This window comes from Lissotriton helveticus, chromosome 10 (genome assembly GCF_964261635.1).
Source record: "Lissotriton helveticus chromosome 10, aLisHel1.1, whole genome shotgun sequence".
NCBI lineage: Eukaryota > Metazoa > Chordata > Amphibia > Caudata > Salamandridae > Lissotriton > Lissotriton helveticus.
Window position 1 is genome coordinate 524,116,969 of NC_136071.1, and position 24,000 is coordinate 524,140,968.

The 24,000-nt window shown below is 45.2% G+C and overlaps 1 protein-coding gene across 1 annotated transcript in view; it reads left to right on the forward strand.

Annotated features, from left to right (window-relative positions):
* Positions 1 to 1,792: 1,792 nt before the first annotated feature.
* The window catches only part of NME4 (NME/NM23 nucleoside diphosphate kinase 4), a 76,269-nt gene continuing 54,061 nt past the window's right edge, over positions 1,793 to 24,000 (forward strand). Inside the window, exon 1 of the mRNA XM_078664320.1 lies at positions 1,793 to 2,096. Coding sequence (XP_078520446.1) covers positions 1,967 to 2,096 — 130 coding nt within the window. The 5' untranslated portion in view covers positions 1,793 to 1,966. The remainder of the gene's footprint in view (positions 2,097 to 24,000) is intronic.

Consider the following 24,000-nt stretch of genomic DNA (forward strand, 5'->3'; position numbering starts at 1 on the left):
CATTTGTGTTTGCTATCTTTTCGCGGTCATAACTTCCCCCTAGCGAGTCATTTCCTGCTAGTTGTTTACCACACCGGCACTGCTGAGCACTTGCATGAACACACGCGTCTACGAATAACGGTAAGAACACTTCCCCGACTTTACACCTAGTCGCCTCTGTTTTTATCGACAAGAGACAAGTAATAGCCTCGTACTCTTTGTTTTTCACAGAGAGACACTCAAGGAAGTCAACGCGGTAATATCGCTTTTCAATCTTTGAGCACGGGTGCACATTAATAGTAATTTCGACCATAACTGTTTGGGTTAATTTATCCCCCGCAGGTTCTCGATTTGGGAAGGTTTATCGTCCGACACTTAGAACGTCTTTTGCGCATTAAAAGTCTCTTGCGCATGTAAGTTTTTTATGCATGTCCCTCACAAAGTTTCTCTCTCGCTAGACATCACTCCCGCTTTTTTTAATGGTTACGCATGGCATGATGAAAACACTTAGTGTCACTCGTGTACATTGAAAGCATGGCAAGATAATGTACGTCATAAGCAGAGTTTAACACAGACGAGGTAATCCCTCACAAGGGCTCAAGCACGGGACATTTTCCCCTGTCACTTTTTCCCTACGTTTAAGCATGTGATATTGCGCACTTAGAATGTGATGTTTAAATGATCATGCTTTCCGGGTGTTTAGTTTATGCATGTAACAAGGTTATGCTCTACCAATCCTGACCCCTCTCTAGTGTAACCCTGTATCCTCTGCCGCTATGAGAGATTTAAAACCATGTTGTGTTGTCCTGCAGATTCCCCTGACGAAGGGCACCAGACTTTGCCCGAAATGCATTGGGATGCGCTATATAACAATGCTGCTCAACATTGATGCTTGTGAATTGTCAACAACATATAATGTTTTTTCTAGAAAATCTTCAAAGGAATTATAAATTGAATAAAACAAGAATGTTTCGAAATGTCTATTGATACATGATTACAATGTTTAAAGTTATGAATTTGAGTTGAACAGACTGTAAACTAGTTGAACTTTGGATTTACACTCTGTATGAGTGATTAGAGCAGTGCATCAGTGTCCTGGACAGCGTCCAGGAATTTCATTATACTTTCAGAATAAGGGTCTCAGCAGAACCCCTTTAACCGATGCACGCCATGGTCAAACCATTGAATGTAGAACAGAATATTTGAGTACATGATTAACTAGACTATTGAGTGCAAACGCTGCTGCGTTAATCCCTCTGTTTCCCCAATGGCTTATGTCAGCACCTTAATATAGATGCCATCGAAAGTAGACATTTTGTCTTCGATGTTGTAATCATGCAGTTATTCTGGAGATGTCAATTATTGTGATGTCAGCAGAGTTACGGTTATTTGACATCATATACTGGGAAAATTCAGGGTCAAAGACCATATGATGTCACTTTCTGGAAAGACATTACGATGTAAGGGTGATGATGTCACTTTCGCAACTCCTGACATTTTTGGTCAATATATACCCATGAGGCCTTATTTATGAAGGCCTTGCGCCGCCGGTGCGTCACTTTTTCCCATTTTAAAAGTGGCGCACCGGCGGCGCAAGGCCTTCATAAATAAGGCCCATGGTGTTTATGAATGGTTAAAATAACTCGACCACAATTAAAAAAAAAAAAAAGTAGCGTCTCATTTTCTTAAATTTAATATTTGATGCAGAGGGTGAATAAAAACAATACACGGGAAATGAATGCACTGTTTCTGACTTGGCTGCACCAGACTCTGGAGTGAGTTCAAAGGGACAGAGACCTGCTGGGAGAGGGGGACCCGGCCGGCGGTGGGTGGGAGCTGGTTGCCCTGGTCCCCCGTGGATAGGGGTTGGCCGGACCCAAGGAGGGAGGGGACTGCGCCGACTCTGGCGCGAGCCGGGCAGCGTGGCGGTGGGAGAGGCTGCCGTCCTCGCTCCGGAGAGGTCAGCGCAGGGTTACCGGGGCGGACCATGGCTCTCTTCCTGCCGCGCGGGCTGCTCCGGAGCCTCCGGGCGAGCTTCAACCGGCCCCGGCCCGGGGGAGAGCAGGGGCTCCCTGCCGCCGCCTGGAGGATGCACCGGGGCAGAAGCTACAGCAGCGGTGAGTGCGCAGCGGGGCTAGAGAGCGATGGTAATGAGGAGAGGCTCCCCAACACCCCATGGAGAAAAAACATGGAAAAACAGCTTATTTGCTCCTAGTTTCAAAACTCGGCCCCCCACAAAACTACAAATAATGGTACTAGCTAACTTCGTGGCTCCAACTCGGCCCTGTGGGTACATCGTCATGTGGTCCGCGCATATGGGGATGCAACAAGTTTGTTTCTGTAGCCGCTGCCGCCTCACCCTGCTCGCGTGGGGGGCTCCCCAGCACCCGCGGAAGACGTTAGTATGGTGCAGAGCTCCCCACCCACAGAGCACGGCTCTCCTCGCGGAGGCTCCCTTCCCCCACCGCCAGGGCCTGCCTTTAGTCACGGCGCTTCCTCGAACCCTCCGCGGCCACTGGAGCCGCCCTGACACCCACCCGGGGGGCGGCTGCGTGGAGGAGGGGGCGCGAGCGGTGCGGCAGACCCCGTTTCCCTCGTGTTTTCATACTTTAATCCTTGTTTAACGTGTGTGCGGTTTGAGATCACTTTGAATGCATGGAAGCGACTTTCCTTGCTTTCTTGTTGGTCGCCGCTGGGACGTTCTTTTCACTCATTTACGTCCTATCTGCTCCTTGAAACCCGCCTCGGGGTTCCAGGCACCCTCTGTGTTGAATCTGCTGCCACATCAATGGAAGCCATGTGAGAGATGTTTACCGCTCTGTCCGCCCGCGTGCATGGAGGCAGTCGATAACGTGTCATTTAGTGTGGGTTGTAACTGGTCAGGCCAGATGTTGAACAGCGCCAGAAGGGAGATGGCAATAACTTGTATTTTTCGCCCGTACTTAATACCTGACGTCTGCGTTTCGACTCGCGGTAACTAAGTACGTTTCTCCCTCAACTTTGTTGTCACTTACTTCTCAACAACCCCGCGTCATCATTTTACTAAAGATTTCAGGAAGGATGTGGTAGGTTCTAGGGCTGTTGCGGGCCAAGTCTTCTGAAAATACGGGCTTGACTAAAAAGCAAAGACAAAGCATAACATTGTTACAGAAAGCAATGTGTCAGGAAGTGGCATACGCATCACGAGTGAAAATCCTCTATTTTGTTGCTCAAGTCTGGGTACAATCTTAACAAGTTAAAACAGTGTGTATGTGCACACAACACAAGCCTAGTCTAGTTAAAAGAACACTATATGTTTGAAAAAATCCTAATGTCGAATAAAACCAATAAATTGCTGTAGATTTAAATGCACGTTAAGGAGAGCAGACATCGCATTAGGAAGCTAGGCTGATTTCCTTTAGACATGGAACTAATTTGTTTGATATTAGGGATCACTGCAAAGGCTAGACAAATAAACGACACGACATTGCCCCCATGTTTTTCATTAGTTTTGGATTTCTATAAGGTTTATGAAACTCCCATGCTTGACTCACGAGTCACAGCACCAGCCATCGAAAGACGTACACGAGGTAGCACATTCAAAAAAATCGTCTAAAATGAAACAAATATTTCTCAGCATCTCAAATAAATACATACTCATATAATTGAATGACATTCACTGAAAGTAAGTTTTAAAAAAAAAAAATGAAACTTTGGCAAAAATTCCCATGACCTGACAACATTGACACGTTATTCAAAATGTCAGTTTGTCATGTTATTTATTTCTATAGGCTATATTGTTATTAAATGTTAGCACGGTCGTTTACATTAACCATGTACTTGAGGATTTTATCCTGCGCTAAATTACTTCATTGTGCTCTCGTATTGTATGGCTAAGCAAAATGACAGTGAAGTGATGGGCCGTGGATCACACAGTTTGGTCAAGTGGGAAGTCAGGATTTTTCATCCCGAATAGCATATTGTGCAGTTTAGAAACTCTAAAAGTACATCCAGCTCTATTCTGTTTAATACGAAGTCATTGCTATGCGTTCAGCTATTCAACTAGTGATACTATGGGGAGTTCATCACCTTTAACCAGACTGACACTATACGCATATGTGTGTGCAGTCAGTTAAAAAAGCTTTATTCGGTTTGTATAACACGACCATATAAGCTGAACAATATTATTAAAATAAAAATACAAGGTTAAAATGTTATTACTCTTTCTAATTAGTCGTCATAAACACAAATGTATCATGCTCCTCTTCTTATACAATTGTTATGAATTTATTTTCACGGATCGAACTTCATGGAAACCTATTACTAAACTGAAAACACACTATTATAAATTCAAGTAATAAATACTTCAAAAAGTAAACAGTTTATACAGTATGCAATAATAACCTACACAAACGGTATACTAATGCTTTATACTAAAGTGCATAGTGCTAAAAAGTATGTGCCAAGGTCCAGATGTGCAAAAATCGCTATATCTAATTCCCTTATACAGTACTCGAAAAATTGTGCAAATTCTCTATAAAGTGGCATATGCATAAGTGCAAAATTACGATTTAGGATAAAATTTCACAATACTATCGGTTATCTAGCAGCTCTGCATTTCATTATAGTTTTCGCAACATAACAAACAGATAACTGGGCTTTCAAGTGGACTTTTACAGTACATAGGGCGCTCCCAATCTGCTATAAAGTGACATATGCATAAGTGCAAATTAGCATTATAAAACACAATTTCACAGTACTATCAATTTTCTAGCAGCTCTACATTTCATTATAAAATTTGCAACATACAAACAGATATCTGGGCTCTCAAATGAACATAATAATTTCATGGCATTTGCAGTTAATCGGATGTTATATTTTAAAAGGATAGGCTTTAGATAACATTTCCTAAAAAATACATAAAAGTTACAAAATAATAAGAAATGGCAGCAACTCTGTTTTGAGATATTATCACATGGGCACTTCTCATTAGGGCTTTTTCCTATTACAGGGAAGGCTACGAGGTGGTGGGCGATTCCCAACCTAAGGCGTGTTAGTACAAATCGATGTGAGGGTCTTGACACATCTACCAAGTATGCCTGAAACCCACTTTTAAGTTCAAGTTGCCTAAAAAAGACAAATGTCTTTTGGGTCCTGATTAATTTAACTCGTTCCCCCCTCTTGTAAGATAGAAAGGAGTCTTTTATCTCTTTTTTAGAAAATGGTATTGGGTATTCAGACTCCTCAAAGATATTAAAATCAAATAATAAGTTATACCAATAAGTAATATAACTTAACCATGGTATGCGGGAACAGTAATCCAACTTTAGACAGTCCCTGATTATGGACTGTGTGAACTCCGTTTCGCTCTTGGACCATATGGAGCGCCATAGAAGTAGGGGACGTAAAGCAGCCAAATCGGATATATAATTAAGGCCAGTTTCTTGATGAATTAACTCAGTGGAGGCTGAAGCCGGGGCACTCAACAACCGTTTGAGGAAACTGTTTTCGTCTGTTTGGAGTTGGACTGCAGAAGAGTGGCCCCATACAGGGCTGAGGAAACACATCTTGTGTTATATATGGTCACCATGTCCTTTACCCTACGGTCCCCTAGTTTGGCAGCAAACCTAAATATACCATTCGTGTTCCTGACCATCTTATATCTAATATTTTCTTGTTCGCCAGTCCATTTGCCATTTCCCTCAAAGGTGATACCTAAATAACAAAAGGTTTTAACAGCTTGTATTTTAGAACCATCTAAAAAAAAAAAGGGCCTTGATGACTTAATTTTCTTCCCACATATCATGATATATGTTTTAGATTTATTAATTAAAAGTTTCCTGCCTTTAATAAAATCTGTAAAATTATTAATAAGCCGTTGAAGGCCTAACGGGGTATGGGAAATTAAAACAGCATCATCGGCATATAATAATACCGGCACAACCTTGTTGTCTATCGTTGATGCGTCTGCTGAGTTTTAATTTAATACCGTAGCTATTTGGTTAATAAAAAGGGAAAATAAAAGAGGGGCCAAAGCACACCCTTGCCTAATGCCTCTTCTCACAGCAAAAAAGGGTGTTAGTTCGCCAGTTGGCCCATATCGAACACTGCAGGATAGTTTCTCATATACTCGTGCTAAAAAGAACACTATCTCTTTTGGGGCCCCAGATTCGAGCAGTACGGTCCACAGAAGAGAGTGGACCACTAAATCAAACGCACTGCTCCCTTTCACTACTGTGTATTTGTTAAGGAGTAGGTCCAGATTCACGCATTGTTCTAGGGTGCCTAGGCTCTTCCTGAATCCATACTGAACAGGAGATAAAATCTTATAATCTGAGGCCCAGGTTTCCAGTCTTTTTAAAAGCACCCTACTCATCACCTTTATAGATGAATCCAACCGTGATATTGGACGGTTATTACAGGCTTCAGAACGAGAACCCTTTTTGTAAAGTGGGACAATTAATGATTGGCCCCAAGATGTTGGGAAATTCCCCAAAGCTGCAGTGTTAAAAATCCTTGTACGGATCGGGGCCCATAAATCCATTGCGTTCCTATATAAATCAATCAGAACCCCGTCCGGGCCCAGTGCCTTCCCCCCATTGCTATTTACTAGCCCTTCCTGCACCTCTTCAACATCAATTAACATTGGTAATGTGGGCCACGTAAAATCATCATTTGAAAATGAAGTTAATAACACCCTATCCGGATTAAAAATTAAAAAAAAATGTTTGATCCATTCTGTGCAATTTACGTAGGACGTCAATTCAGGAGTACAGTTATCTTTTAAAAAAGGACTATTTACAGTTTCCCAAAAAAGTTTACTATTCTTGGTATTGGCTGCCATACTTAGTTTGTCCCAGGCATCTACTCGCAGCTCTTTTTTGTGGGCCAATACAGCTTGCTTATATTCAATTCTTAACTCATGGACATGCAGTTGGTTACGAGGTTTAGTCCCCAGTGCCAGTTTCAACTTATGCAATTCCTGGGTACATTTGGAGTCAAACCACCTCGTGCCAGCCTTTTTCTGACCTTTAGTATTTCTGGTTAATATACTCTTAATTTCTCTGTTAATATCAGAGAATGTAGTTAGCAGGATGTCGGGGAGGACCTCTTCACTAAGGCAGTAGTCTATTTTCTTTTCTGCAGTTAGTGACCACTTCCTTTTGGACTTTGGGTGGGTCTAATCCATCCCACTTAATTCTCATTCCATTGGGCCTGACAGGGAGGATATCAAAGATACAGTCCTCGGTATTAGTTAATTTGTTACCCCAATCTAAAAGTACTATGGAAATACTGTTGTGGTCACAGACCGCCTGTTCAGATATCCAAAGGTCAGTATAGAAACTGTTTTTAGAAATTAAAATATGGTCTATGTAACTGTTCCCGTTTCTCCCAGTAAAAGTTGGACATTTAATATGGCCCTTTCTCATAGAACAGTCTAATAAATCAAGGTCGAACTTTGCCATTATCGTATTTAGGGTCATACCATATCTACAATGGGGAAAATGTAACAAATAATCATTGTTCCCAACAGTAGTATTGTGGGCCTACATAAACCCACATGAATTGGTTTGTATTGCGGGGCAGACTCGGATATTAAAATCGCCAGCCCACAAAATGATGGCAAGTTTACTAGAGAGTGTCAGTGCCCTGTCTATCTCCTTATCCAGTGCATCTAATAGTGCTCCCCTATCATTAATGAAAATATTATTGTAATGATTGATTAAAACCAGATCCTTGCCCTGTGGGAGCTCATGTCTCAGCACTTGGCTATGATTACCAATAGATGAGTAACTGATAATTTGACACCCAATTAATTTATTTGATATAAGCAGCAGCAGTCCACCCTTAGCTCTTCCTGCTGGGGAGGGTATAGCATTTAGACAATGGGATGTATAACCTTCCACTACAACCTGATCTGTACTCCAAGTTTCCTGTATACAAATAAAGTCGTTACCACAAGTGATAACATCCTGCCAAAAGGGGGTATCTAATTTTCTGCCAAGGCCTGCAATATTCCATGTTGTAAGTGTATAACCCTCCTGTATTACTGTTTGTATTCCTTGGCTAGCAGTTGGATTTATGGCCATTGCCACATTCTCTGGAAACTCGTCACCCTGTTGCCTAGTCTTGTTTTTTTTTTAGCAGAGTTTGATAGTATGATCACCATTTTCACTGTTGTCAGAACATATATACACCTTATTGGGGTCTGTATATGGGGGTTGTGTATCACTTATTTAATTTCCCCTTTTAGTTGATCTATGAACTACCCTCATACCTAGCTCATCCTTTGGGGGTACCCCCTCAAGACTTATATGTCAATCATTGTCCTCCATCGGGCTCAAGGACTGGAATCTATTATACAATGGAATGGAGAAACGTGTGGGGCAGGCTACTGATGGGGGCAATAGGTTAATATTAGAGTGATAAGCCATATGGTTGGTAGCCAAATCACTTGTCTGTAAAAATAGCCAAATGGGAATAGTGTTATATTAAAATCCCAACATGAGGGAGGGGGAGCATTAAGTAAGGTTTTGTGTGCCCAACCCGGCGACCTAAAATTATTACACAGTCTCCATCAAATATTTTTGGTAAGGGGCCTATCCACCCCACTCTTTGTGTAAGTATTATCTGTTCTGCCTCTATTGGTGGGAAGCCACAGTTTTTTGATAGCCAATAAAGAGTTTTATTTTTTAGGGTTTCATATGTTTCTGGTTGACCGTCCCGCAGTTTAGGTACATTAGAAAGGACTGCGACATATGCTCCACATTCTGGCGGTAAGTTTATAACTGCTGGTGTGTCAGTAACTTTAGGGTTAACTGGATTACGTGGCCCTTTTGTCTGCTCCGTGGAGTTCTCCCTTGGTTTCCCATTGCCTATCTATCGGTGGAATTACACTATTCTCCTGTGGTGGTTTATTTAGTATTTCTAAACTTTCACCATCATCTGGTTTTCTGGCTACAGTCATGTCTGTACTAGGCCCAGCCGTCGCTAGAATTGGCTGGGTAGTCTTTGCCTGATTAGCAATAACATTATTTGTGGTCACACTAGCCTGGTCCTTGGGGTTGGCTAATTGATCTCTCAATCTAAGTTTGTCCACATGCCCACTAAGGTTGTGTAACTCTCTTGCCAAGTTATCGATTTTATAATGTAGCGGCAAAACTAATTTGTTTATCTTTTCCATAAAAACATCCATACTGAATGTAAGATTGGGTTGTTCATTACCGGAAGCAGCTCCCTGTTTCGCCAAGGTCCCTCTTGTGTTAATTTGCTTTTCCTTAGCTGGCTTTCCTTGTCCCTGGCCTGAAATTTTCTTTTTACACCCTTTGGTTATATTTGCAGGTGGGGGCGAAGGGGACAGGTTAGATAAATTCGGTGCAACTGAGATACGTGAGAGGCAAGAATTCTCAGCTCCAACTGTGACTGTATCAGGTGTCACTTCTATTGTATCGGTGGCCCAGTCTGCAGAGATCAGTCCTTCCTCTCTATTTCTATGGATCTCTGCAATCAAACTAACTTGTTCCCCTCCCTTTGAGCCAGTACCCATTGATATACGTCTTTCTGTGCGGTCTATTTCTTCCGCCAAAGCGCTAACTGCTTTGGTCAAATAAGTATCACTCGAATTATGTGTTTTATCCATTAGGGGTTTTACACGACGTCTAGTCATGTTTAAATAGCAATGTATACTATAAGTCAAAAATCAAAATCAAAAGCAGCAATCTATATGGGGCAATAGATATAAGATGGTACTAGCCAACACCTCCTACTGTGTCGTATGACTTATAGAACCATATGAAAAACAGGATATAACCCCACAATCTTACTCGGTTAGCAAATGTCAATATGGTGGCCCAGCCGGCCTCAGACGGCCCGCCCTTTGCCCACACGCATCCCGCGACGCGGGGGCTGACCTTGATTTTAAGCACCTCCGGGCGCTGAATAGGCGGGTGTGGCTACCTGCCGCAAGTGCCCCTGGGAATTGGAGTGTCGCCCCCTCCCCGCGGCTGTGCCGGGATGGCAAGAGGCTGCGGCGGCGGGGGGGAGACACAAACGCCAGGAGCAGGGAGCCAAAACCAGCGGTGAGTGGCTGAAGCAGGGAAAAGGCTGCAGGCAAAGTCTATCCCGGTACATAAAATGTAAACATGTGCTTTTCTGTTTGGAATATTCTGGTGGATACTGAAGATCAAGCACCAGTGATAGAGCACATCTATCTGGAAAAAAAATCCTGCTTTTCACAATTGTCACCCTGACGGCCTTTAACCTAAGGAGCAAACTCATGGGCTCCAAGACCTGAGGTCTTTTTTCCCCGGAGAGGTGTTGAGACACTCCTAAAATCAATCTTTTTCTCAAGCCAGCAGAGACAGAAGTTGCCCTGTAGCAAGCAATGATTGAAGAATGGTGCTGCTGACCAATTCCCTGAGGCTTCAAGAAGGGTTGTCCACACATAACCTATAAATTGAGCTGGCTTGGTCTTGTCCAATATGGAAATCACTGTTGATCAGATTCTTAATTCTGGTTTTCCCTAAAGTGTTTTTCCTCTATACTTAAGTTTTTAAAGATAATTTAGGTCCCCATCAAATACCGGTAGATTAAAAATGGCTGCCCTACTTTGAAAGTCACGACAGATTTACAGCCCTTCACTCCTAGTTTACTCCCCCAGTTCTACAGAAGCTGCGACTTTGTGCATTTGGCACTGGTTCAGTATCTCAGCCAAATTTCAAATGTTCTTAAATTAAACTGCTTTGGGGATCTAAAGAGATGCTTGGCCGCATAGAAGAGAGGAATCAAAATTTGTTTTGGGGAGCATGGCTTGGGTGGGACTTTTGAGAAACGCTTTATTTGTAGTTTGAAAAATGTTCTATGTAGTTGTTTTTTAAATTTTATTATTATATTTTATGTAGTCTGGCAATTCACCTTGTTAGTTTTGTGGCTTTTAGCAAGGTAGTGGCTCGTGTCCTTTGTCAACAGCTAGAGTGCCCATGTCTGTGTATCTGTGCTCCCATGCAACTCTTTTATTGTGGAGTGGCAGTGTGTGTGTCCTGTAACTTCCCAGGTCTGGCATTTTTTTAGGTCTTGCCTGAGCCAGAGCATGCGTTGCTCTGCGAGACATTTTAGTAAGCGGGTTTTGAAAGTGCTACCACAGGCTTTTGGTGTCCTTAAGCTTGCGGTTACGCACGCGTGCAGCCGCCATCTGTCTTTCCTCTGTCACAGGTCATTAAGTGCATCGCGATCACTTTCGCGGCCCTGCACGGCGCAGATGCGCCATCTGGTTTTCCTCTCTCCCTTTGCGCTCGCACAACACTCGCGCCACACAACACCCGGTCGCGGCCGCACGTTTTCTTTTTGCTGGCGGCCAATGCTTGTTTCTTCTTTTCCTGGTGCCCTGCATGCGAACTTCCATCGCCACCCTGATGAGCAATGATCGCATATATGCACCTTTGTGGTGCACGTTTTCTATTTCACTTTCCCTTTGGTTTAATGCGGCAACCCTGTCCTGCTGTACTGTAGAGCTCTGCCTCCCTCACCAGGCATGCTGTGCCACCACTGACCTTCCCAGCCGAATGGACCCAGGTTGCTTGCAGCCGTTATTCAGTAAAAACGAGAGGTATTCACATGGTGCACGTGTGTCTAGTCACAGGAGAACCCCCTCATTACTCTGCCATTTGTTACCCATCGCACGATTCGTGCAGCCCGCCTCCTCTGCGTTAATTAAATTGAGTTTTGAAATGGCTAGTGACCGTGCATTAGAACAATAAAGGTTGCCTCCCTCTGTCTTCAATCGACCCTCTCAAAAATGGGACATGGCTGAATTTAGGAAAATCTACCGGGAGATATGACGAAAAACCGGGACTTTCCCCTCGACACCGGGACTCCTGGCACCTCTCGGAGGAGCATGCCCTTGTGTGACTTGTTTCCCTTTGCCTTCCCAGCGCACCGCAGCTCCACAGGTGAGTATGTGTTGTGCTCTCTGTGATCAAAAGCTTCCTGACCTGCACACTTGTCCCCGAATGTGCATTCTACCCTGTACAGGTGAGTGCAGTGTGCTCAGTCATCGCAGAGCTATCTCTCAGATTACCCGCCTGCTGCAGCCCTCCGCTTTATTTTCCCTCTCCATTGGATTATTGGGAAAAATATAAATCACTGTATACTATTAGATTAACTCCAGCTCAGCCTCAGATTATATATGCGCGTGTTCGCCTTTTGATGGCGGAGTTATTAAAATGAGCTCAGAACAAGCACCTGCCACCGTGAATAATTAATGCACCTTCTGGGCGCTTCCTTCAGCGCTGCTTCTCTCCCTCCCACTACCTCTGAGTGCCTCCCCTCCCACCACCTCAGTGCCTCCCCTCCCACCAGCCCACTCTTCTCTCCCTCCTGCTACCTCTGTGTCCATCCCCTCCCACCCACCCGCGCTGCTTCTCTCTCCTTCCACCCGCGCTGCTTCTCTCTCCTTCCACCCGCGCTGCTTCTCTCCCTCCCACTACCTCTGTGTCCCTCTCCTCTCACCCATGCTGCTTCTCTCTCCTTCTACCCTAGTTTTACTAGAACCCAGGCGTTTTGGTGCTTGTGGCACGCACAGAGCCTTGCTTCTCTCCCTCCCACTACCTCAGAGTGCCTCCCCTCCCACCACCTCAGTGCCTCTCCTCCCACCAGCCCACTCTTCTCTCCCTCCTGCTACCTCTGTGTCCCTCCCTCCCACCCACCCGCGCTGCTTCTCTCTCCTTCCACCCGCGCTGCTTCTCTCTCCTTCCACCCGCGCTGCTTCTCTCCCTCCCACTACCTCTGTGTCCATCTCCTCTCACCCTTGCTGCTTCTCTCTCCTTCTACCCTAGTTTTACTAGAACCTAGGCATTTTGGTGCTTGTGGCACGCACATAGCCTTGCTCCCTTTCTTTCTCTAGCCACTTCAATGTTAGTTTCAGCATTTACACCCGCAAAAACGATTTTTTAGGGCATTTTCTTTCTAGTTGAAGAACCTATGTTGCGTCTTTGTAAAAAACACATTTTTTATGTCATTGAAATGAGTATAATTATGCAAAAACGCTCTGCATTTATTTTTATTCCCCAGTCATTTCACTGATTTACACAAATGAGTTCCTGGTTGTTGCAAACGAAATAAACCTCCTGTCATTAAATCAGCATGTATTTTTTCGCATTGTCTGTTTTCTATTTTCATGTTGATACCGGGAGGCAGTGGGCAGACCTTCAGACGGACACTGTCAGCTTCTTATATTGAGAACTGTGAGGGTGAGGGCAAAATTGGACCCTCGTTGCATCTGCTTTTTAGAACTTTTGGTGTTGAGCACCAGCAGGACCCGGCCTACTTAAAGCCCTTGCTGACGTGATATGTCAGTGATAGATATCTGATAACCGTGCACAGGACATGAAGCAGAGGGAATTATCTCATGTATAGTGGCCTGGATAACAGAAAATGCTATCACGAGAAATAAACAATATGGCTTAAATGAGTGAGGCACAGTGCAAAGAATTGTAGTAACACTTGCAGTCCAAATTAGAACATCTTTGTGGCTATCCCCAATACCTCGTTCACTTCTTTGTAAAGGTGTAATCACAATCGGTGTTCAAATGGAACACTCGCAGTCATTCAGTACCTGTTACCTGATGTTGATAAGTGCCAGCCATCAGGGCTTAAGTGGCACAGGTCTTGCCAGTGCTGAGCACCGGCAGTTCCAACAAGCATTGGCATAGCCAATAGGTCTCACATTTGGGATCTTATAAGTGCTTTGCCATGCAACAGTTGATGTTGTTGCACCAAGGATATTATGCTGCATAACTAAACACTTATAAGGTACCAAAGGCGAGACCTATTGGCTATGACAATCCTTGTTTTGTTTGTGTCGTCCTGTAGCTTCCCAAGAGTGGCATACAGGGGCTCTGCTGCCAATGGTGCAGCGGGTGCTATGGCACCTGAACCCAGAGGCTTTAGGCGTGCACTGAACCCAGTTTCGTATTTATTAGCCATCCAACAGTATGGAGACCCATTTTCCATGCCATGCCCACACCACTCTTGGTATACCACTGGTGGTAGAACAGTGGATACCATATGTTTGGGAATCGAATCTGATATTAAACATTTCAGATCATGCAAAGTGAAATACAGGTCTTTCAAAGGCCAACACGCCCACCCACCGTGCAGCACCATTGCTGGTGTAAGGTAGAACTCTCACATGCCCAATCCCCTTTATTACCTCTGGCAACTGCCAAGAGCAATTGATTTAATAAAAAAGGTATGTATGATTACAGATGCTTCCAGCCAGGCCTCTTCATCCATTGGTCTGTTGCTGTGTCATTCATATTTTTATTCCGCAGGGGGTAATGCAATAGTCTATGACAACAAAACTGGGTGTTAAGTGGTAAAAGGCATTGTATGCATCACACTTGATTTGCATTTATGCAAATTATAGTTATTTTGTGCACTTAAATATATTTAGAATCTTCATGTTTAAAAAAAAAACAGTTGCCTCCCTTGATTTGTACAGCATTTAGCTTGACGATGTTCCGCGGGGACTGTCCCGCCAAGCAAGATTAGAGTTGCATTGATTGAAGCCAACCAGTCTCCAGGGGTGTGCTGGACAATGCACTTTCTAAACTGAACCGTAGGGTGGTAGAAAAGCATAGAATGCTGACTGTGAAGTCTCTTTAGCAGTCTCTTTCTATTGGGCATTTGTAAACTTCAAGCATGCATTCGTGGTTTCCTTGGGGTGTTTCCATTTTGCATGGCTGGTAGCGGTGCCACAAATTCTGCTCCATTGTCAGTATTTAGGCAGAAGACTGACTCCCTAAATCAGACTGTAATGGAACTTGCTGGGCCACTTCTAGCTTAATATTGAGCCCCAAGTCACAGTTATGCGGCAGTAAGGGATCAAAATATTTGTCATTTTTGACTAAATTATGCAGCAAGAAAAACTAATTATGCTATACATTGTGGCACAATCTGTAATATTGGGATATTTTACACAGTTATTTGTCTCGGCTAAAGTTTGATATCTTTAACACCGGGATACAGCAAACCTCAGCTGAAATGTGTCGCCATTTATTCTTTGCATCGGGTCTGACACAAAACAGCCTTACGTGTTCGGCTTGTGTTTTTTAGTGTGTGTTAAAAAAGAGATTGTTCCTGGTGAAAACTCCAAATTATGTTGTAAAGGCTTTATTGTGTGGCAAGTGCAGTAAGTTAATGAGTATTGCATTGCAAAATTTGTATAGAGCTTTACTACCTCTGCGGGGCACAGAAGCACTTGCTTTCAAAGGTAGCATAGTAAAGTATGTAAAGGTATGTGGTTAGATGAGTATGTAAAGGTTTGTGGTTAGAAGCATGTTTGTTTTGATCCAGTGTGAGTAGTGTTTCCATGCAATTAATTAGAAAAATTTAATAAACACAATTACAAAAAATCCAATAAGGTGAGATCGAGAGATGAATTTAAAAAAGTTTTAAATAGGTATAGCGCAAATAAGTACAAAGTGTCAATGATGTCAATGGTCATGGTAGACCGGGACCTAGGCACAATTTGACATTGACCGCCATATAGCGGGTGTGAGATACACCTAACCAGGTTCGTCCTGGTCAGAGGTTTTACTTTCTATGTTTAAAGTATTTTATTAAGACATTACAAAAAAAAAGGAAATGGAAGCAGTCGTCTCAAAGAATCAGTGCCATGGTACAACTATACAGGAGCGCAACCAGCGCGCAAAGGCTCTGCAATCGTAGTGTCCATCTGAGCGTGGTGCTTGGTGCGTATGCAGCAACAACAACTTCAAGAACAAACTACCCCTTTTCGAACTCCCCCCTCCCTTCCCATCCCCTCGAGCCCCCTCCCGCCCTCCCCTCGTACAGTGCTAAATTCCCCCACCTGTGTCACCTCCCTCAGTTCGTACTTCCCTCCCATCTGACCGCAACTCTAGACTAATTGGTTAGCGGGACCCGCCGGTGATGTTAATCTCAACAATCGGAGATATCGGGGGCATGTAAGTTCTGTAAATTCCGTTACAAGTAGGGAGTGAAACGACTGCCACAGGTCATTAAACTGCTCCACCTCTCCCGCCACCATGAGCGACAACTTCTCCATCCCCAGGACATGCCACAACCTATGCAGCCAACCCGTAGTGGAGGGGAGTGTGGTGGTGCGCCAGTGAATGAGTATGTTTTGGACAGCAGAGCCCAGTGCAATCGCAATCTGCCTACCCCTGCGAGATTTCAGAGGGTACATCAGCTCGTTGGGCAAGCCCAACAGGACATATGCGGGGAAGCGAGGCAGTTCAATGTCAAAGCGTGAGTCAATCTCGTCCAAGACTTCTCTCCAATAGGGGCCTAGCAGGGGGCAGTCCCATAAAACATGTGTAAGTGTGCCTATCTGCCCACAATCCCGACAACAAGTGTTCTCAATGTTACGGTTCATTTCATGCAGTCTCTCTGGTGTATAATACCAATATGTGGATACCTTAGTGAACGTCTCCGTGAGTCCGGTGTGGTACGCGGAGTGTCGTGCCCGGTAGGAAATGTGGTCCCATTCTGTGTGACTTAGGGCCCTCCCCAGTTCACGTTCCCAGCGTTCCCTTCCCAGGTTATAAATATGAGAGGAGGAAGGCTGCAGTAACTTATATAGATCCGAGATGAGTTTTGAGTCTGAGGTGCGTGTCACGAGCCACTTCTCATAAGGCCGGAGCCTTCTGTCCGCCGATTCGCGCACCTGCGGCTGGAGTGCCCAATGACGCACTTGCATATACCGCATCCTTTCCGTTTTGGGCAGTTGGTATTCTCGCCTGAATTCTTGAAACGGGCTGACGCCGTCCGGGTTGTACACGTGGAACAGCGCACTGCATCCCGCCAGCGCGCGAAAGCCCCGGGCTCCATCCCGGGATGAAAATCTGGGTTCCCAACCAATGGCGTGAATGGCGAGGGGAAGGTAGTGAGATCATGCGCAACATTAGTAGCGTCCCACACTCGCATCGGGACTCGCGTGGCGAAGGACGCATACAGGTTGGGGGGACGATGAGCCCTGCGCATGAAGGGCACTTCCTGCAAAGTCAGGCCCGCGACCGCCTGGTCCTGAAAAAGCCAGTGCTTATCTGACTCCCACTTGCTCTACTCCACGAGATATCGTAGTTGTACCGCCTGGAAATACTTGCGTAAGTCCGGTATGCCCAGTCCTCCAGCCTCAGGGGCCAGTGTGGATAAGGCTCTCTTGAGTCTGGGCTTGCAGCCCTGCCAGATGAAGCGTGCAAGGTCCGCTTGAGTCTGCTGGATCCACCCTTTCGGGGGTTGGAGCGGCAGAGCCCGGAATAGGTATAGCACCTGCGGCAGGAGAGTCATCTTCACTGCGGCTATTCTGCCCAGCCAAGACAGCGTTCCCCTGCTCCACCGGCCCAGCTCCTCTTTAATTTTTCTTCCTATGGCCGCATAGTTGGCGGTCACCATAGCGGGTAGGGTGGGTGCCAATAGTATGCCCAGGTATGGCACCAGGTCTTTAGATCAGTGCATGGGGAAGAGGTCCTGCAAAGCGGTTCTTGTGGCAGCAGTCAATGAAACGCCAAGGGCCGCCGATTTCCCCATATTCATCTTGAAGCCTGCGACGGCGGCGAAATCCTCTAGCTCAGCGATACAAGCAGGGTGTGCCCTCCTTGGATCAGCCAGCGTTAATATAATGTCGTCTGCGTAAAGGCTAATGGTGTGCGTATACCTCCCCATCCGTATGCCAGTCGCATTCGGATTTTGGCGTATCCTTTGGGCGAGGGGCTCCATATAGAGAGCGAAGAGCAGCAGGGACAATGGGCACCCTTGTCTGGTGCCCCGCTCTATCGCAAATCTCGGAGAGCTACAGCCATTCACCCGTACTACCGCAGACGGAAATCTGTAGCAGTTGAATACTAGGGTGCGAAATTTCTCTCCTATGCCCACCTTCGATAGAACCCTCTCCAAGTAAGGCCAGTGTACCCGGTCGAAGGCCTTCTCCGCGTCGACAGCTAGCAGCATCCTCTCCCCGGGGATCCGGGAGGCCTTCTCCAGAATATGAACCACTCTCTTGGTATTGTCCACCGTTTGCCTCCCGGGGACAAACCCCGCCTGGTCCGGATCCACCAGCCCCGGTAGATGAGGAGCCAGGCGGGCCGCCAGGATCCCAGTGTACAATTTGAGGTCGATGTTTAAAAGAGAGATCGGCCTGTACGAGCTGCATTGAGTCCGGTCCTTCCCTGATTTGGGGATGACCGACACCGTTGCCTGGAGTAGATCCGGAGGGATAGCTCCAGGGGCGGAGAAGGAATTGAAGAGGCGTGTAAGGATAGGCGCCAACGCGGGGCAAAACGTTTTATAAAAAAGGGACGTGTGACCGTCCGGGCCCGGAGCCTTCCCGTGTTTGAGCTTGGAGATGGCTATGATCACCTCCTCAACTCGAATGTCTCGTTCCAGATGTTCCGCCTGTCCCGCGGTGAGGGAGGGAAGGTCAACCGAGTCCAGATACTCTGCCTCCGCCTGCGCCGATGGGGGCTCGCTCGCGTACAGTTCGGCGTAGAACCGACGGAAACCCTCCGCTATCTGGCTATCCTTCGTGGTTGTCACCCCAGCGGAGACCGATATCTCCTTCACCAAGTGTCTTTGATGCGCCACTCGGAGCTTGTTCGCCAGTAGCCGGCCACACTTATCGCCGCCCGTGTAGTACGCGTGTTTGAAGCGTAACGCAGCGTATTCCGCCCTGTCCATGTCTAACGCTGACAGGAGCTTCCTCGCTGCCTTTAATTGCTTCCAGACTCTGGGGGCCCCCGTTCTCTGATGTACCTGTTCCAGCTCACGCACCTTACGGGTGAGTTCGTCCCGCTTTTGCTGCCGCGCTCTATTCTCCGCCGAGGAGATAGCAATGAATTCTCCTCGGAGCACCGCCTTCAGTGCTGCCCACTGTGTCGCCCGGGTGGTGTCAGCATTATCATTGTGCGTCTGGTAATCGCGAATTGCGTCCTGTATGTGCTTCACCACCACCTTCTTATGCAGAAGTGTGTCCCTGAGGCGCCACACCCCGCGTGAGGGAGACATCAGTGGTAGCCGGAAACTGCCCGCAACGGGGGCGTGGTCCGATAGTGAGAGAACCCCTATTTCCGAGGCTATGGCCAGGTCACAGACCAGTCCCGTGACCAGAAGGTGGTCCAGTCTTGCGTAGGTCTTATGTGCATGTGAGTAATAGGAGTAGTCCCGGGCGGTAGGGTGGAAGCGGCGCCATAGATCGTGGAGATCTAGTTCGCCCAGCTGGGAGGTTTTACTTTCTAACTTTAATACTTTTAAGTCCCAGTCCACCGAAGGAGTACACATAAACGCCCCCTCAGAACTCAAGAACAGCACTTGGAGACTCACAGGGTGTCAAGCAGAGGCCAAAAGTAGGTTCCGGGTTCAGCTAGCGCTGGGCACTTGCATTAAAGGCTTGTTGTAGACGTGTAGCTTTAGAAGAGGGTTCGCATTATGGCCCTTTGAGGCCACTTCTTTGTCCTGGGTTTCAAGAGGGATCATGTCCAGATCTTTGAGGCTCCTCTCAGGTCACAGACAGCAGGTCCAGTCCTCTTCTGTTCTTACTGAGGTCCAAGTATGTTATTCTGATCCTCCACAGGTCCAAGAGGTGTTCGGCAGTGGGTATCTGGAGACGCCACATTTATGCCTGGCACAAGCTAATGGATGGAATTGACTCCTGGGCATGCCCTGACCAGTGGGGTAAAAGTTCCTGGGGCCAACCCTACCCAGTTTGGGCATTTGCAGAGTCATTGGTCACACTAAACTTGGGCTCCGAGGGCTGGAGGTGTGTGTTGGGGGTGCATTACTTTAATCCTAGTGTCTTCCTACACTATACAAACATCCAATTTGAAGCTGCCCCAGTACACACAAATACAGAAGTCCGGTGGAACAAAGCAAGCCCTTCAGCAACTAGACGGTGGCTATACAAGAATTATTTTGCCACCCAATTTTACTTCATTTCAAGTGCTCCCCAAAGTGTAATATGTAAACACAGCAGACCTGTCAAGCAGGATTTGACGTTTAAGCAGGATTGGACACATTATTGTCAAAAAGGATGCTTCCAGTCAAGCTCTACATAGTTTGGAATGGTCCAAGGAGTCATCACAGCTCATTCAGGTCAGCCTATTGCTTGCTTTGGTAGCCATTTCGCATATTTTTCTGATTTGAATGCTAATTAGTGGCTGGCAAAAGTTTGAAAGCAAGTACAAATTAGCTTCCAGGAATGCCAGGCAGTCAAAAGGTAACATTCTAAAAGTTACTTTTCTTTAATATTCATTAAACATCTATCTTCACCATTGAATTGGTTTTGTATTCACTTAAAAATATTTATTTTTTCTAGCTAGTCCCTTTCCTGAGTTACAGTATTAGGATTTTCAATCTGTTCTCCAGTTTTCTACATAGAGCAAGTAGGCCTGCTACAGTAAAAATAAAAATATACCTTTTGTATGTGAGTCACTGAAAGGACGTTAACATTAAATTTCTGTCTCTTACTTTTAAAGGGCGGCTTCTTCCTGAAAACGGAGAAGTGTCGCTCCATTGCCATAAATGCCCTCCCAGGAAAGCCCTCAAAATGAAAAATGGAATGTTGATAGTTAATTTATTAACATTTTATTTTTCATCCACCTGTCCTGAACAGTGTTGGGCAGGGCCAGTGCTGCTGAGTGGCAGCAGTGAGCTGTGCACTTCAGTTTAAAGTGCGCATGTCTTTTTGGTTGGCCGTCTTACGACGGCTTGCCAGACATTCATGTTTTAAACTTCCCTAACCTAGCTGTCTTAAGACCACTGGATTAGACCAAGTGCATGCCTCCAGTGCCCTTGAGAGCGCTGAGAGAGGCCTCTCCCTTCAGTCCTGGCTCTGCTCTCATGCTGGTAAGAGCAGCGTCCAGATTGGTTAGGGGAATTTGCTGGAGACCGAGCAGAATACAGACGGAGTGTGGAGGACATTGAACGTCATACAGCAAGCATGGTAAGTGGTTATTTCTTTATATTTACACTCCTCACTCACGAATCATGAATGCACTGATCACACATTTGCCCCTCCCACCCCGTCTGACTACTTGCCAGCCGTTGCTGCTTTTAAATACCATGCACCCTGCCTTGTGGGTGACAAGACCTACTTACGGTTGACTTATTAAAATTTAAAAGGTGGGGTATAACCTAAAAGAAGGCTTTATTTTGACTGATCGAATTGCAGTTTTTACCCTGCTACGATTGGCGTACACTGGTAGACCAGGAAGGCATGTTTGCACTGACATTGTAGTAAATGACCCACAGGTGCTGCAATCCACTCATGGCATCTAATTTCCAGGCCCTGGGTACATTATGTACCATACACTAGAGACTTCTAGGTAAGTTAGATATATCAGTTAGAAATATGCCCATTTGACCATGTTTAAAGACGGAACACATACAGTTTACTACTGATTTGCAAGGGTAAAGTGCACAGAATTCTAATACAAGCAACATTAAAAGGTCCAGCAATAGGTGAAACGTCCTGGTTACCATACAGAAAAGGAGGATTTCCTACACATCTTATGGTCACAGCTGGTTACCGTACCAGGTTGTCCATTAAAAAAAAAAAAAAAAATATATATATATATTTATGGTCCTGAGCGACATAGGTTCCCGAGAGAGAGGTCCCCTGAAAATCTGGAATGTACTTTGTTACAATAATTCCTTCGAGTATGAATCATTGGAAATTCCACGGAATCTTATCATTCCAGTGGTCCTGAAACGAGTTCAGTACTTTGGATGGGCACCGTGTGGGCTTTTTGTGCACATTTCAGCACATAGCAACCTCAAGGCTAAGGAATGAAGCCCCAAAAGTAGTCCTTGTCGTCTTCACTCTGGTTTCTCTTCGTGGTGTTCACGTAAAAAGCAGGAAAAAAGGCAGTGCTATGCACTGCTGCTCTCTGCTCCAAGAATGTTGATGTTATTCGGTGCCAGCACAACATATACACAGGAAATGTGTTCCTCTCCCCCTACTGAATCACTTGCAGGTCTAGCCTCACCCCCAGTTTTCCCACTGACGCGTGCCATTGTTTTTATGATTTCAGGGGTTACTCCATGAGATAAGTGGTTACCAGCATGCAGGTCATCTAGGGTTACCATTAAAAGGTAGAATTGAAATGGAACCCAGCTCAAGAGGACTGTTACTGATTGGTCCTTGACTTTATGCAACATGCTTTAGAGCTTCGAATCCAGTAAGATTACCCCCCTCCTCCCCCAATGCTTCTGGATATTCAACTGAGCGGGTGCTCTGTTTTGTATTGATGGTAGAGTGTGGGTTTATAGGGTGATCCATGTGGGAAACGTTTGGGTGATGAGCACGCAGTGGTTAAAGTGCATTAAAAAAAAAAGATGGAATCTGAATGCAATGGGGGCGGGCTCAAAGGTGTGGCTAAAAAACTAAATATTTTTTTAATAAATTGGTCTTTCACCCTCAGGTAGCTACATATAAAATAAAGCGCAGCTTAAATGAAAAATACATTTTTAAAATATGTTACTCAGTTGGAAATGCATTACTGCTCAGTTTAAAACCTCTATTAGCTAATGTACTACAGAGGTATGTGTCTATAATTAGAGAGCCACAGAATTAAATCTTGGTTGATGCAGTGGAGAATAGCAACTTGTGTATTTTTAGTTATGAGGTCACAGCCTGCGATAAAAAGCACGGAGAATATGCAAGCCACTAATTTAAAGTTGCATTACACACAGTAAAACATAGACTTCTACAATTAGAGTAACAAGGTTTAAGACAAAAAGGTGTTTCCAAAATAAAGATTTTAGTAATACCCATGTTCACTCTTTGCACTACCATTCAAAAATATTTTGTTTTGGTCATCCCGAAGCTTCTAGTGATGAGATCAATTGAAGCCAGTACCCGCTCAAAGCATCCCTTACATTTGCAGAATTCGCTGGTTGCAGAAATTTGCATTTCTTCGAAATGTAAAAGACATCTGAAATGGAATAAGGTTTCATCTCAAGAAATTAAACTAATTAGCATCAGGGAAGTTGTCATGACAAGTACATTAGAGCTATAGGCAACCCTGCTGATCACTGAGTCCTGTGTAGGAGCTTCCCTAGTTCATTCTCGCACAATAGTGCACCTAAGCACTTTCTTTTTAGCCACTGATAACCATATCAAAACCAAGGCCCCCCAAAAAAAGGCAACAACCTGTGGTTCACTAAGAAATGCAGGTTAAAAAGGCGGACTCTAGCTGTTGCGATCAGGACAAAGAACCGTAATGTGGTTATATCAGCAAGAAAGGAGTATAAGGTTGCCCGTCACTGTGCCAAAATTGAGTGGGATGAATCATACTGGCAGGGTTTGAAAGCTACCAGCCTGGAGAAAAACAAGAACCAGTTTTGTTCCTTAGTAAGCATGGACAACACTAGACATCCCTCCACTGTATCTAACCACATTACCAGCCAAAAGTGGTAAGACCATTTCAGGAAACTATATTCCGCTCCCATTGACGGATGTCTGGAGGAGTTCAGCGACTCCACAGACACCCCTCTGGTAGGGAATACGAGAGAACCATATTCTATGGCCGAAATTGAAATGGCAATAACAAAAATAGTTCCTGAAAAGACTCCTGGACCCGATGGTCTTCCTGGCGACCTCTTTCTGGCTGTTCCAAAAAACTGGTAGCGCCACATCCAACGCTTGATGAACGCCATAGTTAATGGATGCCCTATCCCGGATTCCTGGAAAGGTGCGACGGTGGTCCCGATATTCAAGAAGGGGGACAGGGAAGACCCATCAAACTACAGGCCAATAAGCTTAATCAATGCTATGCAAAAACTGGTAGGTAGGATCCTCCTCCATAGAATACACACTTGGGTTGAAGAGGAAGATGTCCTTTCCCAATACCAGGCCGGGTTCAGGTCTAATACAGGAACGATTGGCAAAGTTTTTAGATTATTACTCATATATTGGAAGGTCGTTGTCATTGGCAAGGATAGCCTTTACCTTGCATTCATCAACTTGAAAACCGCTTTTTACCTTGTACCCAGGATAGGATTATG